This window comes from Nyctereutes procyonoides, unplaced genomic scaffold, assembly GCF_905146905.1.
Source record: "Nyctereutes procyonoides isolate TBG_1078 unplaced genomic scaffold, NYPRO_anot_genome, whole genome shotgun sequence".
NCBI classification, from domain to species: domain Eukaryota; kingdom Metazoa; phylum Chordata; class Mammalia; order Carnivora; family Canidae; genus Nyctereutes; species Nyctereutes procyonoides.
The window spans coordinates 19246710-19268651 of NW_026575147.1; the positions used below are offsets into that span (position 1 = coordinate 19246710).

At 42.6% G+C, this 21942-nt stretch overlaps 3 protein-coding genes across 3 annotated transcripts; 1 reads left to right on the forward strand and 2 right to left on the reverse strand.

Annotated features, from left to right (window-relative positions):
* Positions 1–2954: 2954 nt before the first annotated feature.
* LOC129501515 (histone H2B type 2-F) lies at positions 2955–9314 on the reverse strand. The gene is made up of 2 exons (XM_055312690.1): positions 8859–9314; positions 2955–3264 (listed from the first exon to the last, which is right to left on the reverse strand). The coding sequence occupies exons 1-2, from the start codon at positions 9233–9235 to the stop codon at positions 3225–3227; spliced, it is 417 nt and encodes a 138-aa protein (XP_055168665.1). The 5' UTR covers positions 9236–9314; the 3' UTR covers positions 2955–3224.
* Positions 9315–10231: 917 nt separating this feature from the next.
* On the reverse strand, positions 10232–10655 carry LOC129501516 (histone H3). The gene has a single exon (XM_055312691.1). The coding sequence runs from the start codon at positions 10653–10655 to the stop codon at positions 10245–10247; it is 411 nt and encodes a 136-aa protein (XP_055168666.1). The 3' UTR covers positions 10232–10244.
* A 7232-nt stretch (positions 10656–17887) lies between these two features.
* LOC129501445 (histone H4) lies at positions 17888–18199 on the forward strand. Its single transcript, XM_055312587.1, has one exon. It carries the CDS (start codon positions 17888–17890, stop codon positions 18197–18199), a length of 312 nt encoding a protein of 103 aa, XP_055168562.1.
* The last annotated feature ends 3743 nt before the right edge of the window (positions 18200–21942 follow it).

Consider the following 21942-nt stretch of genomic DNA (forward strand, 5'->3'; position numbering starts at 1 on the left):
TAAAGAAAATTAGAATCCTACCAAGTAGAAACTAAAAACTTACACAAGGCTCAAACAAAATAAAGCTGATGTCTTTAGGTATATTCTATTCTCTTGAATCTTAAAAAGGTATGATATTAAAAGAGTGATATGAATTTCCTCCTACTTTCTGGTAAATTTATAATCACTGCTCTTGATCATGTGAAGCAACTGAGATAATTTAGTCCTTATTTCATTTCACTAATCTGTGTTTTCCATTTTTTGCTACAAGATTCCTTTTTCTGCGTGCCTGGTGCTGTTCAAGTCCCAAGATCAATGAAAATCTCAATCTCTCTCTCAAAATACTTAACCATTCCCAAGCGATTACCTCTTTACTACCTTGAGACAGTAGGCCAGCATCCATGTTTGGTCTTCAAAGATCAAATACTGGAGAACTGCTTAAGCTTTATTAGTTCCCTGCTTTACTCTTTCTGGCGTAGTACAGAATGTGTTCTTGGCCAAAGAAAAGAAATCTTGAGGTCTCAGAACTATCATCTTCCTTGTTTGCTACTCCTTGGACTGTAGTTTAAATAAGAAAGTCTTCTTTATATTGTTGGGGAAACTTTGCTTCCTGAATAGTGGCAAAAACAAGACTTTCATCTTGAAAATGCTGAGAGGAAACACATGAAATACTTTAAACAAGAAGAAATGATTGACCCATAAATCATCAACTTGGCTCCATCAAGCCCATTTTAAAATTTCTTTTTTTTTTTGTAAAGATTTTATTTATTCATGAGAGATACAGAGAGAGAGAGGCAGAGACATAGGCAGAGGGAGAAGCAGGCTCCCTGTGGGGAGCCTGATGCAGGACTTGATCCTAGAACCCTGAGATCACAAACTGAGCCAAAGGCGTCCGCCATTTTAAAATTTTAACTTAAACATTTCCCAAATATTTGCATATTCTCCTTTTGGTTATAAGGTGTGTACCTCTCTGTGCTACTGAATAGTGTGTCCTCATTTTTATTCATGTGGCTTGCTTCTGTGTTAAATCCTCAAAATTCAGAGATTTCAACTCAGAAATCAGAAATAGGAAAGAAGTATTTAATGAGTATTTCATTTTTCCTGAGAAGATTGATGGGAAGTATTGCAAACATCATCGGATTTTTTTTAAAAGGTATTTTCCATAAAATATAGGTCTTTATAGAGCACTAGTACCAGACACTATAAATAAGGTCTTTTGTTTTCTAATTCATTTTGTTCCTATCATGATACATAGCAGATACTTGAAGGTTCTACATAATCAAAGGCCTGGCAAGTAAATTGTGGAATTTCCTTCTTAGGTGATGTTTTAGAAAAAGAAGGTCTTATTGCTCCAATGCAAGATACCTAGGGAGGTGACTCTTAAATCACTAGAGATGTCTTAAAGCAATACTTGTTGGGAATGGAATGCACTCTGGAGATGCTATTCTGCAGGAAATGCCTTCCTAACCATAATAATAATAACAATGAAACACTGATCAAATATTTACCATGTTCCAGCTACTCTACTAAGTGCATAAAATACATGATCTCATTTGATCTTCATAACAAACCCATAAGGTATGTTCTGTTATTTTTCTCATTTTCCAGAGGAAGAAACTGAGACTCAGAGGAGTAAAGAAACTTTCCCAAGGTCATATAGCTCTTAGGTGGGGGAGACTGGGACTCAACACTAATGCTCATCACCAGTACAGTACCCTGCCTTTTCAGCCAGTATCTTTTTCTTTTCTTTTTTTTTTTTTTTTAAAGTAAGTTCCACACCCAGCACGGGGCCAAATGCAGTAGGGGCCTGAACCTGTAACCCCAAGATCAAGACCTGAGCTGTGACATAGTAAGAAATATATATTTGGTCTCTGCCCCTGGTTCCTGATACAGAGCTTCTAAATCTCTTGGAATTTCCTGGGTAATGGAAAGTGTCTTTTGTTCTAATGGTGGGCTCCTAGGTAACTTCAGGATGGAGGTTGGTCACCAGAAAGGCCAAGCTATCATTAGAAGGTTGGAACTTTTAGCCTCTCCCTCCACCTCCATCCTCCAGAGAGGAGAAGGAGTGGAGATTGAGACAATAATCCATCATGTCTACTTAATAAGGCCTCCATAAAAAATTCCTAAACTATGGGGTTCAGAAAGCTGCTGTGTTGGTGAATACATACACATTTCAGGAGGGTGGACACCACAACTCCACAGGGACAGAAGCTCCTGCACTTGGGACCCTTCTGGACCTTGTCCTACCTCTTCACCTGGCTGATCATCTGTATCCTTGCCTTTATTCTTTATCATAAACTGATAAACATGTTTCCCAGAATCTGTGAGCCATTATAACAAATTATCAAACCTGAAGAGGGGATGATGGGAGCCCCTGATCTGCAGCCAAGACTGACAGAAGAGTGGGTAACCTGGAGTCCCACTATTGTGATCAGTGTCTGAAGAAGGGGAGGTCTTATGGGGCTGAGCCCTTAATACCTTATGTGGTATCTGTGCCAAATCCAGGTAGTTAGTGTCAGAATTGCTTGGTGTGGAAAACCAACAGATTTGGTGGTTTCATCCAGAGTACTGAAAGTAGTAGAGGAGACAAAAGTTTTCTTTTACCCTCTGACTGCTTCTGAATTAGTGTAGGTTAGTATAAACACCCAACAATTTACCCCATGAAGCTTCTAAACTGATTTGTGGGCTGTGGTTGTTGCCACCTCACCTAGACCTTCAACTCTATATTGTGCTGTTCCCCATTCAGAGAGCAAAAGATTTCAAACTCAATCATTTTTTGTTAAATCCAAGTCTTCAAGCTCCACCATCCCTTTCAACTAGTTGTCCTTCATCAACCCATTCAGCCTGTAAATATCTAGTGAGCACCCACTATATTCCAGGTACAGTTCTAGTTGATGGGGATAAAAAAATAAACAAAAAGTATCTGCTTTTATAGAACTTACTCTGAGAAGGTAAGAAGAGAGTCAGACAATGGGTCAGAGTACAGCCTAATTTATTTGAACAAATCTTTAAAAAAAACAGTGGCTTAAAGTTTCTCTCTCATGTCATGGTCCAGGGCCAGGAGAGCAGCTCAGCCATCCTTATCACAAGATTTCTGTTTCTGGATCCCAGGTGGTTGCCACAGTTCCTGCCATTGTCTCTACAACCTAGCCAGAGGAAAGGTGGGGAGAGGGGGGGAAGGCAAGGGGAGCACATACCTTTTCCTTCTTAGGGCACAAACCTGAAATAATATATATCACTTCCATTCACATCTTGTTGGCCCAGAACTTTGTGTTATGGACAAACCTAGATACAAGAGAAGTTGGTAAATTAGCCTTTGGTAGAGAAACCACATGGGGTTGCAATAACCAGGTAAGAATAGTTTTTCATGGGGATGCCTGGGTGGCTCAGCAGTTGAGCGTCTGCCTTTGGTTCAGGGTGTGATCCTGGATTCCTGGGATTGAGTCCCATGTCGGGCTTCCCCGCATGGAGCCTGCCTCTCTGTCTGTGTCTCTCATGAATAAATAAATAGAATATTTTTTAAAAATAGTTTTTTTATGAGTAGCAGGCTCTGATTCAGTAATAAATACATTCATTTCAGGTGGTACATGGAGGAAAAGTAAGAAAAGTAGGGGATTAAAAAGTATCATGAAGTCTGGGGAGGAGAAGATGGGCTTGTTCTGTCATAGAAGCAGCTTAGGGAAGCCCTCACCAATAAGATGGTAAAGGCATCCTTTGAGCAGAAACCTAAAAGTCACGAGGAAGCCAGTCATGCAAGTGTCTGGGGAACAGCCTTTCCAGAAGAGGAAATGGCGAGTAGAAAGGCCTTGGCATATTCAGGAAGAACAGGGAAACAAGTGTGATGAAGTGGACCACACAAAAAGGAGAATGAGAAGACAGGAGGTATACATGGGCCATCATAAGGATGCAGCCTTTACTTTGTAGCCACTGTTGGTGCAGGTGGTGGGGGTGCAGGGCGGTGTTCAGTTGGGGAGAAGACTGTGGGAGTAACAGGATCTGACTCATGTTTGAAGTTTACTCCAGCTATTTTCTAGAAAACAGAGAGGGTAAATGGCAGAAGTAAGACCAGTCAGGAGGCTGTTGCAAATATCCTGGGATGTGGTGGTGGTTTAAGGCAGCGGGGGGGGGGGGGGGGGGGGGGGGGCAGCAGTGGAGGTGTCAAGGTATGGTTGGAGACTTGACATATTTTGAGTCAACAATATTTTCTGATAAATCATGAGTAACTAAGAAAAGGCTTATTATTCACTCATCCTATTATAGTCACCTCCCCAAAAAGAAAACGAATCTCACAGGGAACAAGAAAAATCAAATTCCTCTCAAGCTAGAATGATGGTAAATGAAGCTCCAGCAGGTTTGAGATGCTGTGAGCCAAGAACAACATGACTTGAATTGTTTTGTAGCCAGGAAGGGAAGCCAGAGCTTTTCAATTTAATGACATAGAATCGTCTGTGAATTTTTAGGGGCACCTGGGTGGCTCAGTGGTTGAGCATCTGCCTTTGGCTCAGGGCGTGATCCCGGGGTCCTGGGATCGAGTCCCGCATTGGCTCCCCACAGGGAGCCTGCTTCTCCCTCTGTCTATGTCTCTACCTCTCTGGGTTTCTCATGAATAAATAAAATCTTTAAAAAAAAATTTTTTTTTAGAAGAGATATATTACAAAGGAAAATGCTACAACCTGGGTAGGAGTATAGAATTAATGGCCTCTAGTCACAGAATATAGAATGATGGAGAATTTCATCTACCCAAATCAGATGATTAAAAAATTGAAAGAGGTTATCCAGAAAATTGGCTAAAACTAAAACTTAAAAAAAATTCCCAGGAGACACTTGATATATTGGTTACAAATAATATTCCAGGTGAACCTCATAGACTTGGGGAGGAAGACACCTATATATCCCTATCACCCTTATAGGACTTGACACATGTAAGTTCTCCTCATGGAGTGTTCCTGAACCCTCTGGCCAGATGCAAACTATCATTCTCCTTAACTCATAACATTTCCTTAACTCTCTTTTCTGAATAACACATTTTGCCTTGAATTCTAATTATTTTTATACTGGTGTAATCTCATCTATTAGATGTATTTACATCTTTGTATGCATCTCATTGCTTTGCTAATATTATATGTTTGATATATTAATTTGATCACACATTAAAAGAAAACATGCCCTGCGTTTATATTTCAAAAGTTTGTTCATGTTGACAGTACGGGATCTAAAAACTTTTCATCGTTTTCAATTTTTGCCAAGTCATGTGATGGTTCAGCTCGTTACAAAATGTAAAAAAAAAAACAAAAAACTTCACTACTTAGTAATTCTCTAAAACCATCTTGTTCCTTCCTTATTAAAGATTGACATTCTTTTGTACCTCCTTCTTTTATACCCCCAAAGAGATCATATAATGTATTTCCCACCTGTTGTCCTGTGCTTGAATTAAATGCTTTGTAAATGCTTTGACTCTTAGATCACTTGTAGGAAATGAACCGTTTTAAAATGAGGTATCTAAAAATTATGACAAGATTAAACTATCCTGTTTGTAAGTTTACATAGATACCACAATCCTTTTACCAGTCCTTGAAATAATGACTACCCAATTTTAATAACATTTGACCTGACCCAGACCAAGCCCATTTGCAATGCTCAATCTGATGTTTAAAGCTCCTTATCTTCATACTACCTTTTTTTTTTTTTTTTTTTTTTTTTTTTTGTCTTCTGGAATGCATCTCCCTCCTCACCCTTGTTTGCAACACCAAAAAAAGCAGCATCTGAATTAGGCCGAAAAAGCTCCAGTGGAATCTCATTGTTTTGGCCACCTAGATACATTGGATGAAGGGAAGCACTCAAGTACAGTACTCTATCTGTCCCTTTTAGGAGTTTTTAATCTCCAATAGTTCTTTTAAGTGGGTCAGTAATTATAATAAATGTTTCAGATTAAAGGACCAAGAAAATTTAGGAAAAAGTGGAGAAAAAAAGCTTATCGGAGTATGTGAATTTACCAGCTTCAGACCAGTTTCCAAGCATTCTGTGGTCTGGGCAATCAGTCAACAAACATTCACCAAGATTCTGTTTTTGAAAGATTTTATTTGACAGAGAGCTCGAGTTGGGGGGAGGAGCAGAAGGGGAAGGAGGAGAGTGAATCTCAAGCAGACTCAGCCGCTTGAGTGCAGAGCCCCACTGTGGGCTGAGCCCATGGCCTGAGCCAAAGCCAAGAGTCCGTTGCACCCAGGGGCCCCGAGATGCTATTTTACAATGGACACTGGAACTTTGTGAAAGTTCCCAAGAAGTTTTTTTTGTTTTCTTTTTTTATTTTATTTTATTTTTTTAATTTATGATAGTCACACACACAGAGAGAGAGAGAGAGAGGCAGAGACACAGGCAGAGGGAGAAGCAGGCTCCATGCACCGGGAGCCCGACGTGGGACTCGATCCCGGGTCTCCAGGATCGCGCCCTGGGCCAAAGGCAGGCGCCAAACCACTGCGCCACCCAGGGATCCCTTTTTTTAAAAAATTTTATTTTATTTATTTTTTTTTATTTATTTATGATAGTCACACAGAGAGTTTTGTTTTCTTTCTTAAGTAAACCCCGTCTAATGGAAGACAAACACAAGAAAATATAAGAAAAAGGAATTGAGGAAGGAGGCTATATTGTTCGCAAAGCTACAGTTAATTGCAAATTCATTGCATAAGGAATAAAGCCTTAAGAGTTCAAAGGAGAAAGACTTCCTGTGACCTAGAATGGGATGGGAAGACTTCAAGGAGATTTGAGCAACACTTTGAAGAACTGGTAGGTCGACAGGCTTCGAGTAGTTGAGAGCAAGACAGTACTACGGTTTAAAGGAGGACCACCCAACAAAAGCACAAAGGAAGAGGAACTTCAGAGGCATTATAGGACAGTGTGTACTGGATTTTGGCTATGCCATAGATCTGAGGAAGACAAACAACTGAAGGGAAATTTTGGCCAGATGGCAAAAGGCTGTGGTTTCAGGATGAGGTGTTGGAGTTTATCCTTTCCTCATGAGTAATTGATAGCTTTTGATTAGGTGAGCCAATTGATGTTTTAACAACTTCCAAAGGCCAAGAGAAAGAGAAACATGGTCACTAGTCCTCAGGGAAAAGAGATCCTTCAGGATCCTAGGAGAGACCAGACAGTGTCTCCGATGGTTTGAGAAAATAGACCACCCTCGCCTTTTCCCTTATTAATTTTCCCTACTATAAAGTGTGCTGTACAAGATTTCTTTCACTGCGAAGTTAAAATTCTCAGTTAATCATTCCCCTCGCCAGGGAAAATGACTCGGAAAATCTTTTTTCCAGTGAAAAAAATAAATCATATTCAGCCCTTTTTTTGTAGCTTTAATTGGATCTGTTTGAATTCTTCCATTATAAATAAAATTCATTTAAAGCAAACTTGTCAAGCAAATTCCTTAAAATTTATCAAGAATAGCTTAGTTTCAAAAAAAAAAAAAACTTAGTTTCAAAGCTTGACAAATGAACTGGAAACTAAGTCCTTTTACTTTAAGGGTATGTTTTACTTGGTAAAACATTCACCAGCCTGTCAAAAGGTCTTGAGTTATGCAAGTTTTGAACTAAGGGATCTTTAGAAATTCATCTCCTTTTAACTGTGGCCATTTGCACATCATGCACCCCAAGCATTTTTAAAATACGTCTGGGAACACTAAAAACCACCTCCCCAACCCTCATTTCCAACCTATCAGGAAACTTCAGAAGCACCAGGGAATGTTTACCAAGCACCAAGGTGGCTCTTAGAACCAGGAAATGGTTAGAGGAAACAAGTTCTTTGCCCTGAAGAGAGCATCTCCTGTGGAGTGTAAGCAATCACAGTAAATTGGTTCTGCTCAGCTTTCACCAAGAGCAGTAATGTTGGCTAGGTGATGAGGTTTGTCCCAAATGAAAATTAAATCCTGACGGAAAGGAAGCCAGGGTGCTGGGTCGGCCAACCGCTGCAGGACTGATGTTAGAGGAATTCTTGGCTGCGGGGCTGCCCCATGCATTAGGGTTTGTTAAGCAGCACCCCTGGCCTTTAACCACTAAATGCCAGTTAGCATCCAATTAAAGTGTCCCAAGGGATGAGAGGCAAAAAAAAAAAAAAAAAAAAAAAAAAAAAAATCCCTATCTGGCTAAGACATTAGGCTGAGAAAGTTAGGCAAGGATTGCTAGGGTCAGTACTTACGGGTAGACCAAAGGACTAAAGCATAGGGCATCATTGGGTTTGGAGATACCCAGAAATTTTTAATAAGCAGGACACTAAAGCGGTGGAGAGTGGGGAACGGAGATTTCCATCCGCACGCTGAAAACAAGTTCAGCTCACTTAAGGAAACCTGCTCAGTTTATGGGCAAAGAAACCCAAGTCGAACAGCAGCCCCTCCCCCAAATAAAAACTTTTCTTCATTAAACCTGCTTGCTCGGTTACTGGTACCTAAGCTCCCATTGCGGACTCTGTAGATCTAAGTAAAAGGTCACTTCGAGGGGCGCCTGGGTGGCTCAGATTATGATCCCAGAGTTCTGGGATCAAATCCCACATTCGGCTTCCCACAGGGGGCCTGCTTCTCCCTGTCTGTATTTCTGTCTCTCATGAATAAATAAAACCTTAAAAAAAAAAAAATCACTTCGAAAACTAGTTTATTAGCAAGAGCCGGGCCACTAGGTGGCACCATCGCACTCCGGGAGATTCCAGATTCTGACAACCACCGTCCTAACCTAGCGCCATACCCAAACGCTCCCGAGATCACAGGCCCACCCCGCCTACCCAAAAGCTCAAGTGTTTCAGCGAGTGCTTACAGCCCCTTTCTGTGACAAACTAAGTGGCTCTGAAAAGAGCCGTTGGGGTGAAGTAGCCTCTCTACTGCGTCCTTTGCACGCCCTTACTTGGAGCTGGTGTACTTGGTGACGGCCTTGGTGCCCTCGGACACGGCGTGCTTGGCCAGCTCGCCGGGCAGCAGCAGGCGCACGGCCGTCTGGATCTCCCGGGAGGTGATGGTGGAGCGCTTGTTGTAATGCGCCAGGCGGGAGGCCTCGCCGGCGATGCGCTCGAAGATGTCGTTGACGAACGAGTTCATGATGCCCATGGCCTTGGACGAGATGCCGGTGTCGGGGTGCACCTGCTTCAGCACCTTGTACACGTAGACGGAGTAGCTCTCCTTGCGACTGCGCTTGCGCTTCTTGCCGTCCTTCTTTTGCACCTTCGTGACAGCCTTTTTGGAGCCCTTCTTGGGAGCGGGAGCCGATTTTGCTGGATCAGGCATTTTTGCAAATAGCAGCGCTTACACACCAAAACCGATCCGGACTACTTCCAAAGGGCTTGATTACGTGCTACTTATAGAGCCTGTATGCAAATGAAGGCTCGCACAGGACTGCACTTTTATTGGTTAATTTCCAACATTATCGTCACAGAGGGGTGGAGTCCACGTAAATAATAGCTTGGCTCGCACTTCCCTAGTGGCTAGCAGAGTAAATGCCGTCCTAGCCAATCAAAGTGTGCCATCCCAGACTCAGCCAATAAATTATGCAAAAGTACAGTATCACCTGTTTGAGATATTTGGGGATGGTTTTCACCTTTCAGTCGTAGACTTGCGTACGTAGAGATCTGAAGAGACAGCCAAAGGCAACTTTTTCTTATTTTTGCACCGTTTGACTCCCCTACGCATTGTGGAAGCTCGTTTTGCTTTTGGTTTTTAGAATACCTAAACTCCTATCTCAAAAGAGAAATCAGGTAGCTCCCTCAAATTCCTATTCCTGTTTGCGCCGCTTACATTATGCAATGAGGAAGGTATTCGGTACTAGGTCATTCCAAGACAAGACTTCAACATGTAGACAGGGACCTGGTTCTTAGAACTAACACTAAGACACGTGAGGGCCTCCTCACTTCATTTCTGCATCTGGATTCGTACTACGTATTCCGTGGCAGCAGCTTGTAACGTTACAAACGACCGGTAGAGCAGGGTCCTCCCTCCGGCAAGTTTCCTCACAGAAATAAGGTTGTTGCTTTAGACTTCAACGCGGCATATTAAGGGCAGGTTTGGTAAGAACGACGTAGGACATAAGCCGTTCAGCTGTTCCCTTAACGCGCCGGTCCGAAAGTCAGGCCGGATTCCAGCACCCCCCTACCCAACACGTGCGAGTTTCCCCCGATCCCTCGATCCCCTACACCAAGGCACGACCCGCACTAGGCGGGAAGCCGGTACAGCTGCTCCTCGTGAAACCATGGGTGGCTCTGAAAAGAGCCTTTAGGCGGCCTTCTGATAAAACGAGGCTCTAGGCCCGCTCCCCGCGGATGCGGCGCGCCAGCTGGATGTCCTTGGGCATGATGGTGACGCGCTTGGCGTGGATGGCGCACAGGTTGGTGTCCTCGAAGAGCCCCACCAGGTAGGCCTCGCTCGCCTCCTGCAGCGCCATGACGGCCGAGCTCTGGAAGCGCAGATCCGTCTTGAAGTCCTGCGCGATCTCGCGCACCAGCCGCTGGAACGGCAGCTTGCGGATCAGCAGCTCGGTGGACTTCTGGTAGCGCCGGATCTCGCGCAGGGCCACCGTGCCCGGCCGGTAGCGGTGCGGCTTCTTGACGCCGCCCGTGGCGGGCGCGCTCTTGCGGGCCGCCTTGGTGGCCAGCTGCTTGCGCGGGGCCTTGCCGCCGGTCGACTTGCGGGCGGTCTGTTTCGTACGAGCCATGGCGCCTTACCCGCTTTATTCAAGAAGCGCTCGGCAGTCTTATTTATAGATGTAGCCCTGTCTTGATTGGGCCGGGAGGGTTAGGAACCTCCAGGTTGCGATCTCATTGGCCAGGATTCAATCCTATTTATTCGGGTAGATTGTTATGCTAATCTTTTCCCTACAGTCACCTTTCCGTACTTTTCTGTAATCTTAGCGATCCCAGACCAGCTGTTTTTCTTTTTAGACCTTTCCTTTCAGTTGGTGTCATTTTGGTAAGCGCAATTTTTAAGTGTTTTTGCAAGCTTGGAATTTAAAATATAACAGATTCCTTCGAAATAAAAGCCTACCCATGAACTAGGTTTCAGCCTTGCTATTTCCAGTTAATCGTTACTGTAACTCCAAGCCCGTAGCTAACATTTCTTCGGCGCCTGACGCTGCTAAGCGCGTTAGTTGCATTACAGTATGACGGTGACTCAACAAAATATGTAGTTGAAGGAACCAAAAATTGATTTAAGTTTAACTTCTTAACTACTCGGAGTCGTGTACTGATTAGCACCAACTTGCAAAGTACAGCCTTCCGCTTTTCTTGAGCTTTTTCGCCTTGGAATGCGGTTCCCTTCTCTCAATCCATCAATGGCCAATTAGGACCTGTAGGCCAAACGCTTCTAAATAAAGGAATATACGTCCTGGAACGTTAATTTCTCCTTCACAATGGTGAATAGTTTCTGAATAGTCAACTTGCTTATCAATCAGATTAAACGCTCTAAACAAAGCAAATCAACTATTCGTTGATTACGGAGTTATAGCATTTTCTTCAATAAAGTAGCTTCATTTAAAAGTTTCAACTTAAAGTTTTCTATTCTCTATAGGGAAATTGAATATCCTCTGCTTTTTAATTATTTTATTTGCTTTGAAGTATTGCTCAGAAAAATTGTGTGTCATAAAACAGTCATGTAAGGTTACCATCTTCAAATTGTGAAGTTAATATAAAACTTTCAATCATATGCTCATTCTATTGAAAAACTATTGCATCCAAACATTATAAAACCTCAAACCTGTGGAAAAAATCAGGCCCAACAAGCTTATACTTTATGGTATCAATATGATCATTTTCCTCCTGAAGGCAAAATAAAAGTTATTTTGAGATTTCCTGAACACTAAACAACCTAGAAATTTATCTTTATGTCTTCAAGAGTCCCCTGGACAGCACAAGTCCCCTGCTCTAGGGAGACCTAAGATGTCCTGCAAAAATATAACTGATGTGAAACAACTGTTACCCTCTCCTGTGGTTGTTTTGTAATAATTACTAATGTATAGACAGCACTACTCAGTATTTAACAATTCTTCTACATACACTATCTCATTTAATCCCAACTCTGTGAAGTAGATGTTACTTTCCTCATTTCACAGATAAAGAAATAGTCTCAGAAAAACTATGGCTTGTCCCGGACAAGTAAGAAGGCCCGCATAATATTCTAAAGCAAAAGAATGAAATCATCATAGATTTTCAGTTTCATCAGGCTTGCAGTACATTTTAAAGCAAAGGAGAATTTTCCCACTGTGCCATCAGATTTCTCAGTGTTTCTCAAATTCCTCCACTAAACTATTACCATCAAAAGAGGAAACTACCACATGGGGGTCTGGATGACAGCCCAAAGCAGTCCACATTTCTTTGCAGAGTTCTTTTTTAACATGTGCATTCTTGGCCATGGCATTCATTTAGATAAGATACTCAAGCTGCTGTCAGGGAGGAAAAACTTTGCTCTACCCCTCAAGCTTTTTTGGCTGGTCTAAGAATTTAATTGACATGAGACTGATTAAGAGGAGAAAATCATATAAGAATATGAAGCCCCCAGGCAGTCAGGCAACTGAGGCTTATATGCCATCCATAGCTAAGAAAGGGATTGGGGTCTGGGAGTGCAGAGGGAAGAAAGACCATCACAAGAAAATGAAAATGAGGAAATTTTTGGTAAACAAATGTTTGCCGGGCCACTCAGAAACAATGGGGTATAGGAAGGAATTTTAGCAAACAGACTTTGCTAGGTTCCTCCCCATCTACCACACCCAGGTAATATTATACAGTCGTTATCTATAGTGATAGTTCCCTTCCTAGAGCAGGTCCTCTATCTAAATTCTTTTAAGCAGTTGTGAGGGAGGCAAAAACAAAAACTTCTTTGAGTCTTCTGTTTCTTAGAAATAATCAGGCTAAAATAATCCACAGGCCAAAAAAACACATTTCGGGGGAGCAAAATTTTGCTCCCCTACAATGTATATTCATATAGAATCTAACCATCATGGGATGTATTTTGCCTTTATAATACAGAGAATAAGAAAATTTCAAGTCCCCTGGCTATTCTCAGAAGAGAACAATCTGTAGTTTACAGATGCCAAGTGCAGGCATGAAGATTACTATGAGTTTAAAAGGCAATCAAAACCCAGCAGATTCAGGAAAAGCTCTTTTCCTTCCCCACAACTACCTGGTAAGAACTTAGGTAGAAGACTTGGTCTAGGAAGAGCGCTATCACCATGGATAACCACATTACACAATGGACTAGGTGAGGTAGCCAGGAGGAACCTAGCAAGGCCTGTTTGATCAGTCTTCAATGTCCCACTTTTTTTCATCTTCCTGTAAATTGCATTTCTTCCTTTTGACGTCCCAGACCTCTACCCCTTCTCCTTAGTTCATTTTACCTATCTTTGGAATTTCCATGTTTCCATGTGGATTCCTTGTACATACAAAATTAAACTTGATTTTCTCTGGTTAATCTGTCTCATGTCATTTTGATGGTTAGTCTGGGTAGGACCTTGGAAGGGACAGGAAATTCTTGCTCCCCAATACTTAGAAGTCACCATTAACAGAATTCAGAGCAATAATCCTTTGATTTCACCTAGTCTCCACACTGGACAAATGACTCTTGTGTTCTCAAAACACTATCAGAAGTCCGTTGACAATGCAGAAAAACCTGTTTTGCTGCTGCTGTGGGAAAAAGGGAGTATTTATCTCCTACTAATATCTCTGAAGTTGCTTTCACCAAAAATAAGAACCTGCAGTTTCCAGACTGAGCCTTAAAGTTTCATTATTGAGGGCTGAGAGTGGGGGGAAGGAACATATAAACCTTAAAATATGCTATAGGAAATAAACAAGTAAAAGAAAAATATAACATTACGTGCATGTTTGTTTTATCAAAAAAGTAATGGACTATATGTTCCAGGAAGACAGTTTGTATACAGTCTTTGACTGCAGGCACCCCCAGGGCTTCAAGTACCCCCAAGATAAGACTGAATCTTTGGTTCGTGGGTTGGTCAAGCCATGTCCCTGATTTCCTTTCATCTTGGTTGTTTTTAATTTTAATTTTTAAATTTTAATTCCAGTGCAGTTTAACATACAGTGTTATTAGTTTCAGGTGTACAATATAGTGATCCAACAATTCCATACACTGCTGGATGCTCTTGACCTATTTCACCCAGCACTGCCTCACCTTTCTGGTAACCATTGATTTGTTCTCTACCGTTAAGGGTCTGTTGTTGGTTTGTTTCACTCTTTTTTCTCTGTTAGTTTTGTTTCTTAAATTCCACATGAGTGAAATGATTTCATCTTCCTTTCAGGCCAATAGCCCTGAACCAAATTCAGAAGCCATGGGATTTTGAGCTCCTTTCCTTAGCTCCATTCTGAGCTTTCCCTCAACACCTTGCTCATTGGATATAAACTTCCCCTTTTTACCTTAACACTACTACTTGTACTGTACAATGACAGGTGGCATAGGGGAGGAAAAAGTATTCCTCAGTCATCTTAGGGTCCCTGGCTAGGTCTGTAAATTAAACCAACAAAGAATCACAGCAGAAGAGCACACAAATTTATTTGATATGTTTTATGTAAAGCAAGGAACTTCATAAGGAAATGAACATCCAAAGAAACAGACCTGAGTATTTCTAAGCTGTGTTTGATGAAGTACAGGTGCTCCTGCAGAAATGGAGTAGGTGAAGGAGTACAAGGTAAGTCTAGTAAACCAGGGGAGGCAGCAAGACCTGTTTATTAAAATTTTCTGTAAGTCCCTTTGTCTTTAAAGATAAAGATGCTCCTTTCCTCCTTCTCTATCCCTCTAATCGCATAGAAAAGGCACAGGAGACTTTTATAACCTGTTTCAAGGGAGAAAAGGCTTTGGGGGGGTGGGGGGAGGTTAGAGTGACCTTCCCGCTTATGTCTTTTTCTCAAGAGTTCTTCAGCTCAAAATATTTAATATGCTAAGGTGCCATGTTTTGGGGGTAGCATGTCCTGAACCCCATCAGTGTCAGCATATGCCACCCCTAAATTATGCCACTTTGGCACATGCATTATTTTGAGCTAGACACTTGAAAAAACGGAAGGTGCAAGAAGTGTGCTCTGCTTTTTCTTTCCTAAAAACAGGAGGTAAAACCCCCATATGGAAGATGTCTTCCCTACACCAGGGGGAGAATAACATTCTTTTCCCCTAGAATAGGGAGCTGAAGCCAAGAGAAAGCTGTGGAAACACATTTTGTTAAACTAACCTTCATCTTCCTATTTTTCCACCATTCATTGCCCTGGCTGAAGCCCTTCCATTCTTGTGACATTTTCATGATTTACCACTCTGTCCAGTTCAGCACATAAGCAGTCAACTCTAAGTGCTTGTTTGAGTCTTCATTTCCTTATAAGGGCTCCAATGTCAAGTAAACTTTGAGCAGATAAACGTGTATGCTTTTCTCGGGTGAATTGGTCTTGTGTCAATTTAATTATCAGACTCAGCCAAAAACGCTAAGAGGGTAGAGATAAAACGTTGCCTCCTCTACAGCAGATTTCAGCTTGCAGGGGTTTAGAACATACCACCCCCAAATATGCCACTTCAGTATATTAATTATTTGGAGCCGAAGTTACTTGAATCAACAGATACAGTGTGTGTGTGTGGGGGGGGGGGGCTCTGACGTCCCCCTTTCCAACCTAAAAGTAGCTCCTAAAATTTCCCATGAGAAAGGTACCCTCCCAGCCAGGAAGAAGACGTTCTTATTATGAGCCTGGGAGGCAGTGCTGACATGGATCTGTTATGAACAAATCTACTCAAATAAACCTTATCTTCCATTAGTTTCCCCCTTATGTTTCCCCATCACTGTCCCACAACTTACTGTCTCTAGCCCAAGCCCCTCTGTCTTGTCACATTCCTTGTTTTAAAAGGTATAGATAACCTTCCAGGCCTTCTGTTAGCTTCTTCAGGTCTTCATTTTCCTTCTGAAGACTCCTGTTTACACATAAAAATATTAAAATATATACTTTTTTTTTTCTCTTTTTGGTCAGTCTTACATGAACTTAATTCTTAGGTCCAGCCACAGACTCTAAAAGGGAGAAGGAAGTCTTCCCTTCCCTACAAACTTATACATCTGGCTTTCCGATGCAACATATCCCAAATGAATGCAGTAGGCTCAGGTCATATGTTACACACGGAGTTTTTTTAAAAAGACTTACTGAGCTACCCAGGCACCCCTACACAGAGTACTTTAAAGCTATACAAATGATATGTATTTTATTCTATTCACATTCTCATGAGATTTAAGATACACAGTGCAAAGATTTTTAAAGGTTATATATATATATTTTTCAGTAGAAATTACTTTGGCCACAGATGTTAGTATGACACTATCTCTGGTTTATGGGGAAAATTAGAACAGAAGGCTCAGAATGCCAGTAATATACAGCCTGTTTGGAAGAGAAAGACTTTTTAAAATATACCTTCTTTCTCCAAATTCCTTTCATTTAATGTTTGTAACCAACATTTAGTGTGAATCCCACGGTGTGGATTAAGTGATGCCGGCTGGCAACATCCACTGAGCAGACAACATGGTTTAGGCTGGGGAAGAAGAGAAGGAATTCCCTCAGACTCCATTAGAGTCACACCTTGCAACTTTGAAGTTCAAGCATTCTGAGATTTTTTTGGGTTTAAAATGACTAAAGAACCACCAGGAAGATCTGTATGTCTGGTGCCCAGAGGTCTGGATAAAGATATAGTATTGGGATTCACTAGCATATAGAAGATAGAGCCAGGAGAGAAAAAGATATAAAATTTAAGATAATACACATCTGGGGATCCCTGGGTGGCTCAGCGGTTTAGTGCCTGCCTGCAAGAAACTCTGCCTTTGTGTCTGCCTCTCTTTTTTGGGTCTCTCATGAATATATTCCTTAAAAAAAAAAAAAAAAGATAATACACATCCCTCAGAAAAAAAGGGCTTTCTGAAGCAGAAACCACGTCTTCTGGTGGACTCCCCTTACAGAAGGCCGTGGTAAAGTAACAAACCCATTATCACTGAAGGACTCCAATCAATTTCATAGGGCGGTTTCCGGTAAGGACTTTCAAAAATGGAGATTTCCCCTGGAGATAACCAATTCAGCAAACTTTGCTAACTTCACGTGGGGCCTCAATGGGGGCACAATTTGGTTTCTGATTTCTGGCGGAGAGCAGAGTCGTTTAGCGGATTTGTAGAAACGGAGACATGGAATACCCTTGCCTTCTATTCTGGATATATCGCTTCTTTGGCAGAGCTTTGGATGCAGTGCGTTGGATTCCCCGAGCCCCATGAGAAGGCTTGCAAATACACTCCTACGACCAATTTTCCTAGGATACGATTTCTCCTCGCCCCATACCAACAAACAGACCAGGCCGAGATATTAGGGCGATCTCTCCTCCCCGCGCCCCGCCAGCACCCCAGGTGCGGCTGCTCCCGGCATCGCCTTCTGGGTGGGCCAAGTGATCGGACCTGCTCTTGCCGCAGTTTCACGTAACCGCGCTCCAGGAGCTGTGACCCTCCCTTCCTGATGGCCCGGCGCTGGCGCCGTCTTCTTCCCGTCTCTCGGCTCCGGTCACTCTTCCTTTGGTCTTTTCCCGCCACGAAGACCTTTCTGCGTAGCTAATTGGCCTGGGGAGTCCACAAACGTACAGAGACAAAGGCGAAAGCAGCAGCGGCAGCAGAACTCGGAAGCCCTCCGCTGGAATCTATCTTCTGGCGGCGGCTGCAGCCAATATCCTTGAAGTAGGAGCGGTTAGAGGGAGCCGCGGGGTGGAGGTGGGGGCGCAGCGGGACGGGAACACGGCAGGCAGGAAATGACGCAATGCCCGGCGGGCGGGGTCGACGCGGGGCGGGCTTCCTGCCGCGCGCGTTCTGTTCTCAATCTGGTCCGGCAGTCTTGTATATTAGGGGGACAGCCAGTGTGCCGACGCCAGAGGCTGTGTCTTCACACTGCGGCTGCCATGTCTGGGAGAGGGAAGGGTGGTAAGGGTCTAGGCAAAGGTGGTGCGAAGCGTCATCGTAAGGTCCTGAGAGACAACATCCAGGGCATTACTAAGCCGGCCATCCGGCGCCTCGCTCGGCGTGGCGGAGTGAAGCGGATCTCGGGTCTCATTTACGAAGAGACTCGGGGTGTCCTGAAGGTGTTCCTGGAGAACGTGATCCGGGATGCTGTCACTTACACGGAGCACGCCAAGCGCAAGACGGTCACCGCTATGGACGTAGTGTACGCGCTTAAGCGCCAAGGCCGCACCCTGTACGGCTTTGGGGGCTGAGTTGCCGCTCCGGCCCTGCGTAGATCGATGCCAACGGCCCTTTTCAGGGCCAACCATTTTGTCTTCAGAAGAGCTGGGCACCTGGTAGAACTGGCCTTTCTAAGGTCAGCCTTGCTTCGGAGAGTCGAGCTGGAGTCGAGTTAGGTTGGCGGGAGGGAATGGTGCTCAAAGCGTTAACTGCCCTGGAGATTTTAGGAGTTACCACTTCATGTTTATTGGCTCTTTGAACCTTGTTTTACGCTCCAGTTCTCCAGATGAAGCAGTATCTCCTTGCTTCTAGGCGCGCTGTCCTTGTGATTGTTGGGTCGGGCTGTGGAAGGCAGAATCCGTGAAGTCCAGGGTGAAGGTTAAACCATCTAATTCGCTACGTTTGCTTGGGCAAAGGCGGGGGTTAGCGCACAGCTCGGAATCCAGAGAGGCTACCCGATGGTTCTAAGCCTCAATTGTTTTTCACTCCCATCCACAGCAAGACCGTGGGAGGTTAGATGGCCTAAGGGCCCTCTTAACGTTGGGTGCCGTTCTGTGATCTGTATCTTTAACCCAAACAGTGCATGAGCACTGAAAGCCTAAGACCAGTCCTCAACCATTCAAAAATCAAACCTAGAGTATGAGGTCAGATGTGAGCTCATCAGTGCGGTTTTCAAACAAGTTGGCATATTGTCTGCTTAAGAGTATACTTTTAAAATGCTATATCCAAGAGAGAATTAAGTCAAAGACTTAAGAGGAGATAACTCCTGAAGACTTGCTTCCATGATAATGGTTATATAGTCTACTTTGAAGTTTTGGAATATAGGTTAGAGGTTTGGTGGGGTGAGGTCCAGAGCCAACAACCAAGAAAGAATGGAGACGTCTTTGGTGCAAAACGGTTTTATTAAAGCAAGGGGACAGGACCCGTGGGCAGGAAAAGCTGCTGCCCAGGGCCTGTGAGGGGTAGTTGATTATATCCCTGGGAGCTGAGAGGGGTTTGAGGATAGCGTCCTCTCTAAGGAATTTTGGAAGCAAGGTCTCCAGAACCTTGAGGGGGCCAGCTATTTTTGGGGAAAAGGTCATTTATTACCGTCTAATAAAACCTTTGTCCTGAGACGCTTCAGATGTGTATCAGTGGGCCATCTGCATGGGGGATGATTGCCAACACGTATCTTTCAGTGGGTTAGGAGATAAGGAAATTTCTGAAGGAGTTTTACTGTTAAATTAGATGCACAGGGTCTTGGGGGATGGGCTAAGAGGGCCTTTTGCTCTTAGCAAAGTATTAACATCGAGGGAGTTGAGTCGAGTCCGTAGAGGAATGTCCTGCCTGTTTCAAGGACTTGTCAATGTGCGGCCCAGGCTTGTGGTTTGTCCTCAGCCAGTCCTCTGTTCCCCCATCAGCTTGGCTTTTATAGATGCTGCCTCTGTATCTTTGCAATGTTTTCGTTGAAATACAGTTACTTCAGGTATGTGACTTTTTCTGTTAAGAGCCTGTTGTAGAGACCCGTAGGAAAACACCCATCAATACAGAAAGCACAATTTTTGATGAAGTAGGTTGTTCTATATCAGCTTGGTAGAGAATGCAGTAAACCATTCTCTGCACTACTAAATTGTCCTGATTTGGATTAAAATGTGGTAGGTTCACATTATCCTTAAGCCTAATTATAGTTTTGCAGCTGTTACACGCAAGTAGGATTTTTTTCAGCATTCTAGGCTTATAATTTTACAGATAAAATTGGCTGTGTACGTGGTTGAGAGAAGAAATACTATGTCAGCTCCCCACAGATAGGCCAGCTCTTGCGTTATTGGTCTCCACACTTGGCCGCTCTCAGCCTCAAACACACGGTGAACTCGGTTTAAAACATGTTTAGCAATGGAGGTGCCAGAAAGCCCAAGGATCAGAGATTTGCCCTCTAGCAGTTTATAAGAATGGGGAGGAAAAATACATAAAAATTATATATATATATATATATATATATATATACACACACACATACATACACACACACTTACATAAATGGTGGAATAGCCTGTGTTGCACTGGTTCAGTATGATGAGAAATGCAGACAAAAATTACCATTGGAGTCGTAAAACTACAGAAGTCACTAGCTGAGAAATGGGAAATCTTGCCTGTGGAGGTAGGGCTTGTGGCAAATGGCACTGTGCTTTTTTGTCTTTTTTTTTTTTTTTTTTCTAATTTTAAGGGCAATAAGGATTGGATATATCTGATCCTCAGTGAACTACTCTGGAGGAAATAAAAGTTCTAAGAAAACTCAAAGAACAATGGAAGATGGGCAAGAAACATGTCCTTCTAAACTAGTGGTTCTCAAAGTGTAGTCTCTAATCTAGGAACATCAGATCACCTGGGAACTTGTTAGAAATGCAAAATCTTGGATCCACCCATTCTTGCTGAATGAGAAATTCTAAGAAGACCTAGCAGTTTGTGTTTTAACAAACCCTCCAGGTGATTTTATGATACCTGATTTGAGCACCACTGGTCTCCCTCACAGTTTTTCTTTAAATGAAACTAGAGTACTTATTTTTTATTTTTTTAAAGATTTTATTTATTTATTCATGAGAGAGAGAGAGGCAGAGACAAACAGGCAGAGGGAGAAGCAGGTTCCATGCAGGGAGCCCGATGTGGGACTCAATCCTGAGTCTCCAGGATCACTCCCCCAGCAGAAGGCAGACGCTCAAACACTGAGCCACCCAGGTGTCCCGAAACTAGAGTACTTAAATCTGAATATATATTGCCTTAATTTGTTTACCAAAATGTTAAAGTTTTCTTTCTTTGAAGGGACAAAAGTAAATCACTAGGTGAATGATCCTAGTAAATTTTCTGTAGTACAAAATGTTACAGAAGGAAAAAGCTAAAACCACTTATTTCCTCAAAGCATTTGTGACAAACATAAAAGATGTATGAGTGAAAAATGTAGCCACCTTGTTTTCCTAAACAATATTGGCTTGAGTTGTTAATAGTATTGAATTTTATAATCAGTGGATACTTTTTTTCTCTTAAGTTTCTCCAAGCAGTGGTCCTTTACCTATTAATTATACATCTTCTTTACAGTGATTTTAGTAGGAATTCTTGTTCCTATCTTGTCTCATTAACTAAAAACAATTATATGGCATAATTGAATCTTCTGTTAGCTGGATCCAGCCTCTGAGTATTGCTAAATTACCAAATACACATTATGCATCTTTTTGTGCTAATAAATGGCTGTTTGTTATTGTCCTTAGCTGTCTGTAATAGTAAGGAATATGTTGCTATTTAATCTCTTTAATCTCTAACGAAATAATTTATTTCTCATTTCCACCCCTGAGTGACTCAGATGCTCCCTGTAAACCAGCCCTGGCTGCCATCTGTTCCCTCCTTGGGTGATTTCAGGACTTCCACTAGACTATATATAAATGATTATAGAATCTATTCTGTAGGTCTACTTCCATGTGGAAGTAAAGGCACTTAAGTGTCCCAGTGGCTAATCAAAGTTCACAATGGATCAGTTTGCGATCTTTAATTTTTTTAATTTTTAATTTTATTTTTATTTTTTTAGTTTGCAGTCTTATATTCCCTTTCCAGGCTCCCTTCTTGTTTTTTTTTTTTAAATTTTATTTTATTTATTTTTTGATAGTCACAGAGAGAGAGAGAGAGGAGAGAGAGAGCAGAGACACAGGCAGAGGGAGAAGCAGGCTCCATGCACCGGGAGCCCGACGTGGGATTCGATCCCGGGTCTCCAGGATCGCGCCCTGGGCCAAAGGCAGGCGCCAAACCGCTG

Coding starts and splice junctions, on each gene's coding strand:
- LOC129501515 (XM_055312690.1), bottom strand. CDS start 9,235: ATGCCTGATCCAGCAAAATCGGCTCCCGCTCCCAAGAAGGGCTCCAAA. Junction 3,265..8,858: donor ACCAAGTACACCAGCTCCAA/GTAAGGGCGTGC, acceptor TCTTGTATCTAG/GTTTGTCCATAACACAAAGT.
- LOC129501516 (XM_055312691.1), bottom strand. CDS start 10,655: ATGGCTCGTACGAAACAGACCGCCCGCAAGTCGACCGGCGGCAAGGCC.
- LOC129501445 (XM_055312587.1), top strand. CDS start 17,888: ATGTCTGGGAGAGGGAAGGGTGGTAAGGGTCTAGGCAAAGGTGGTGCG.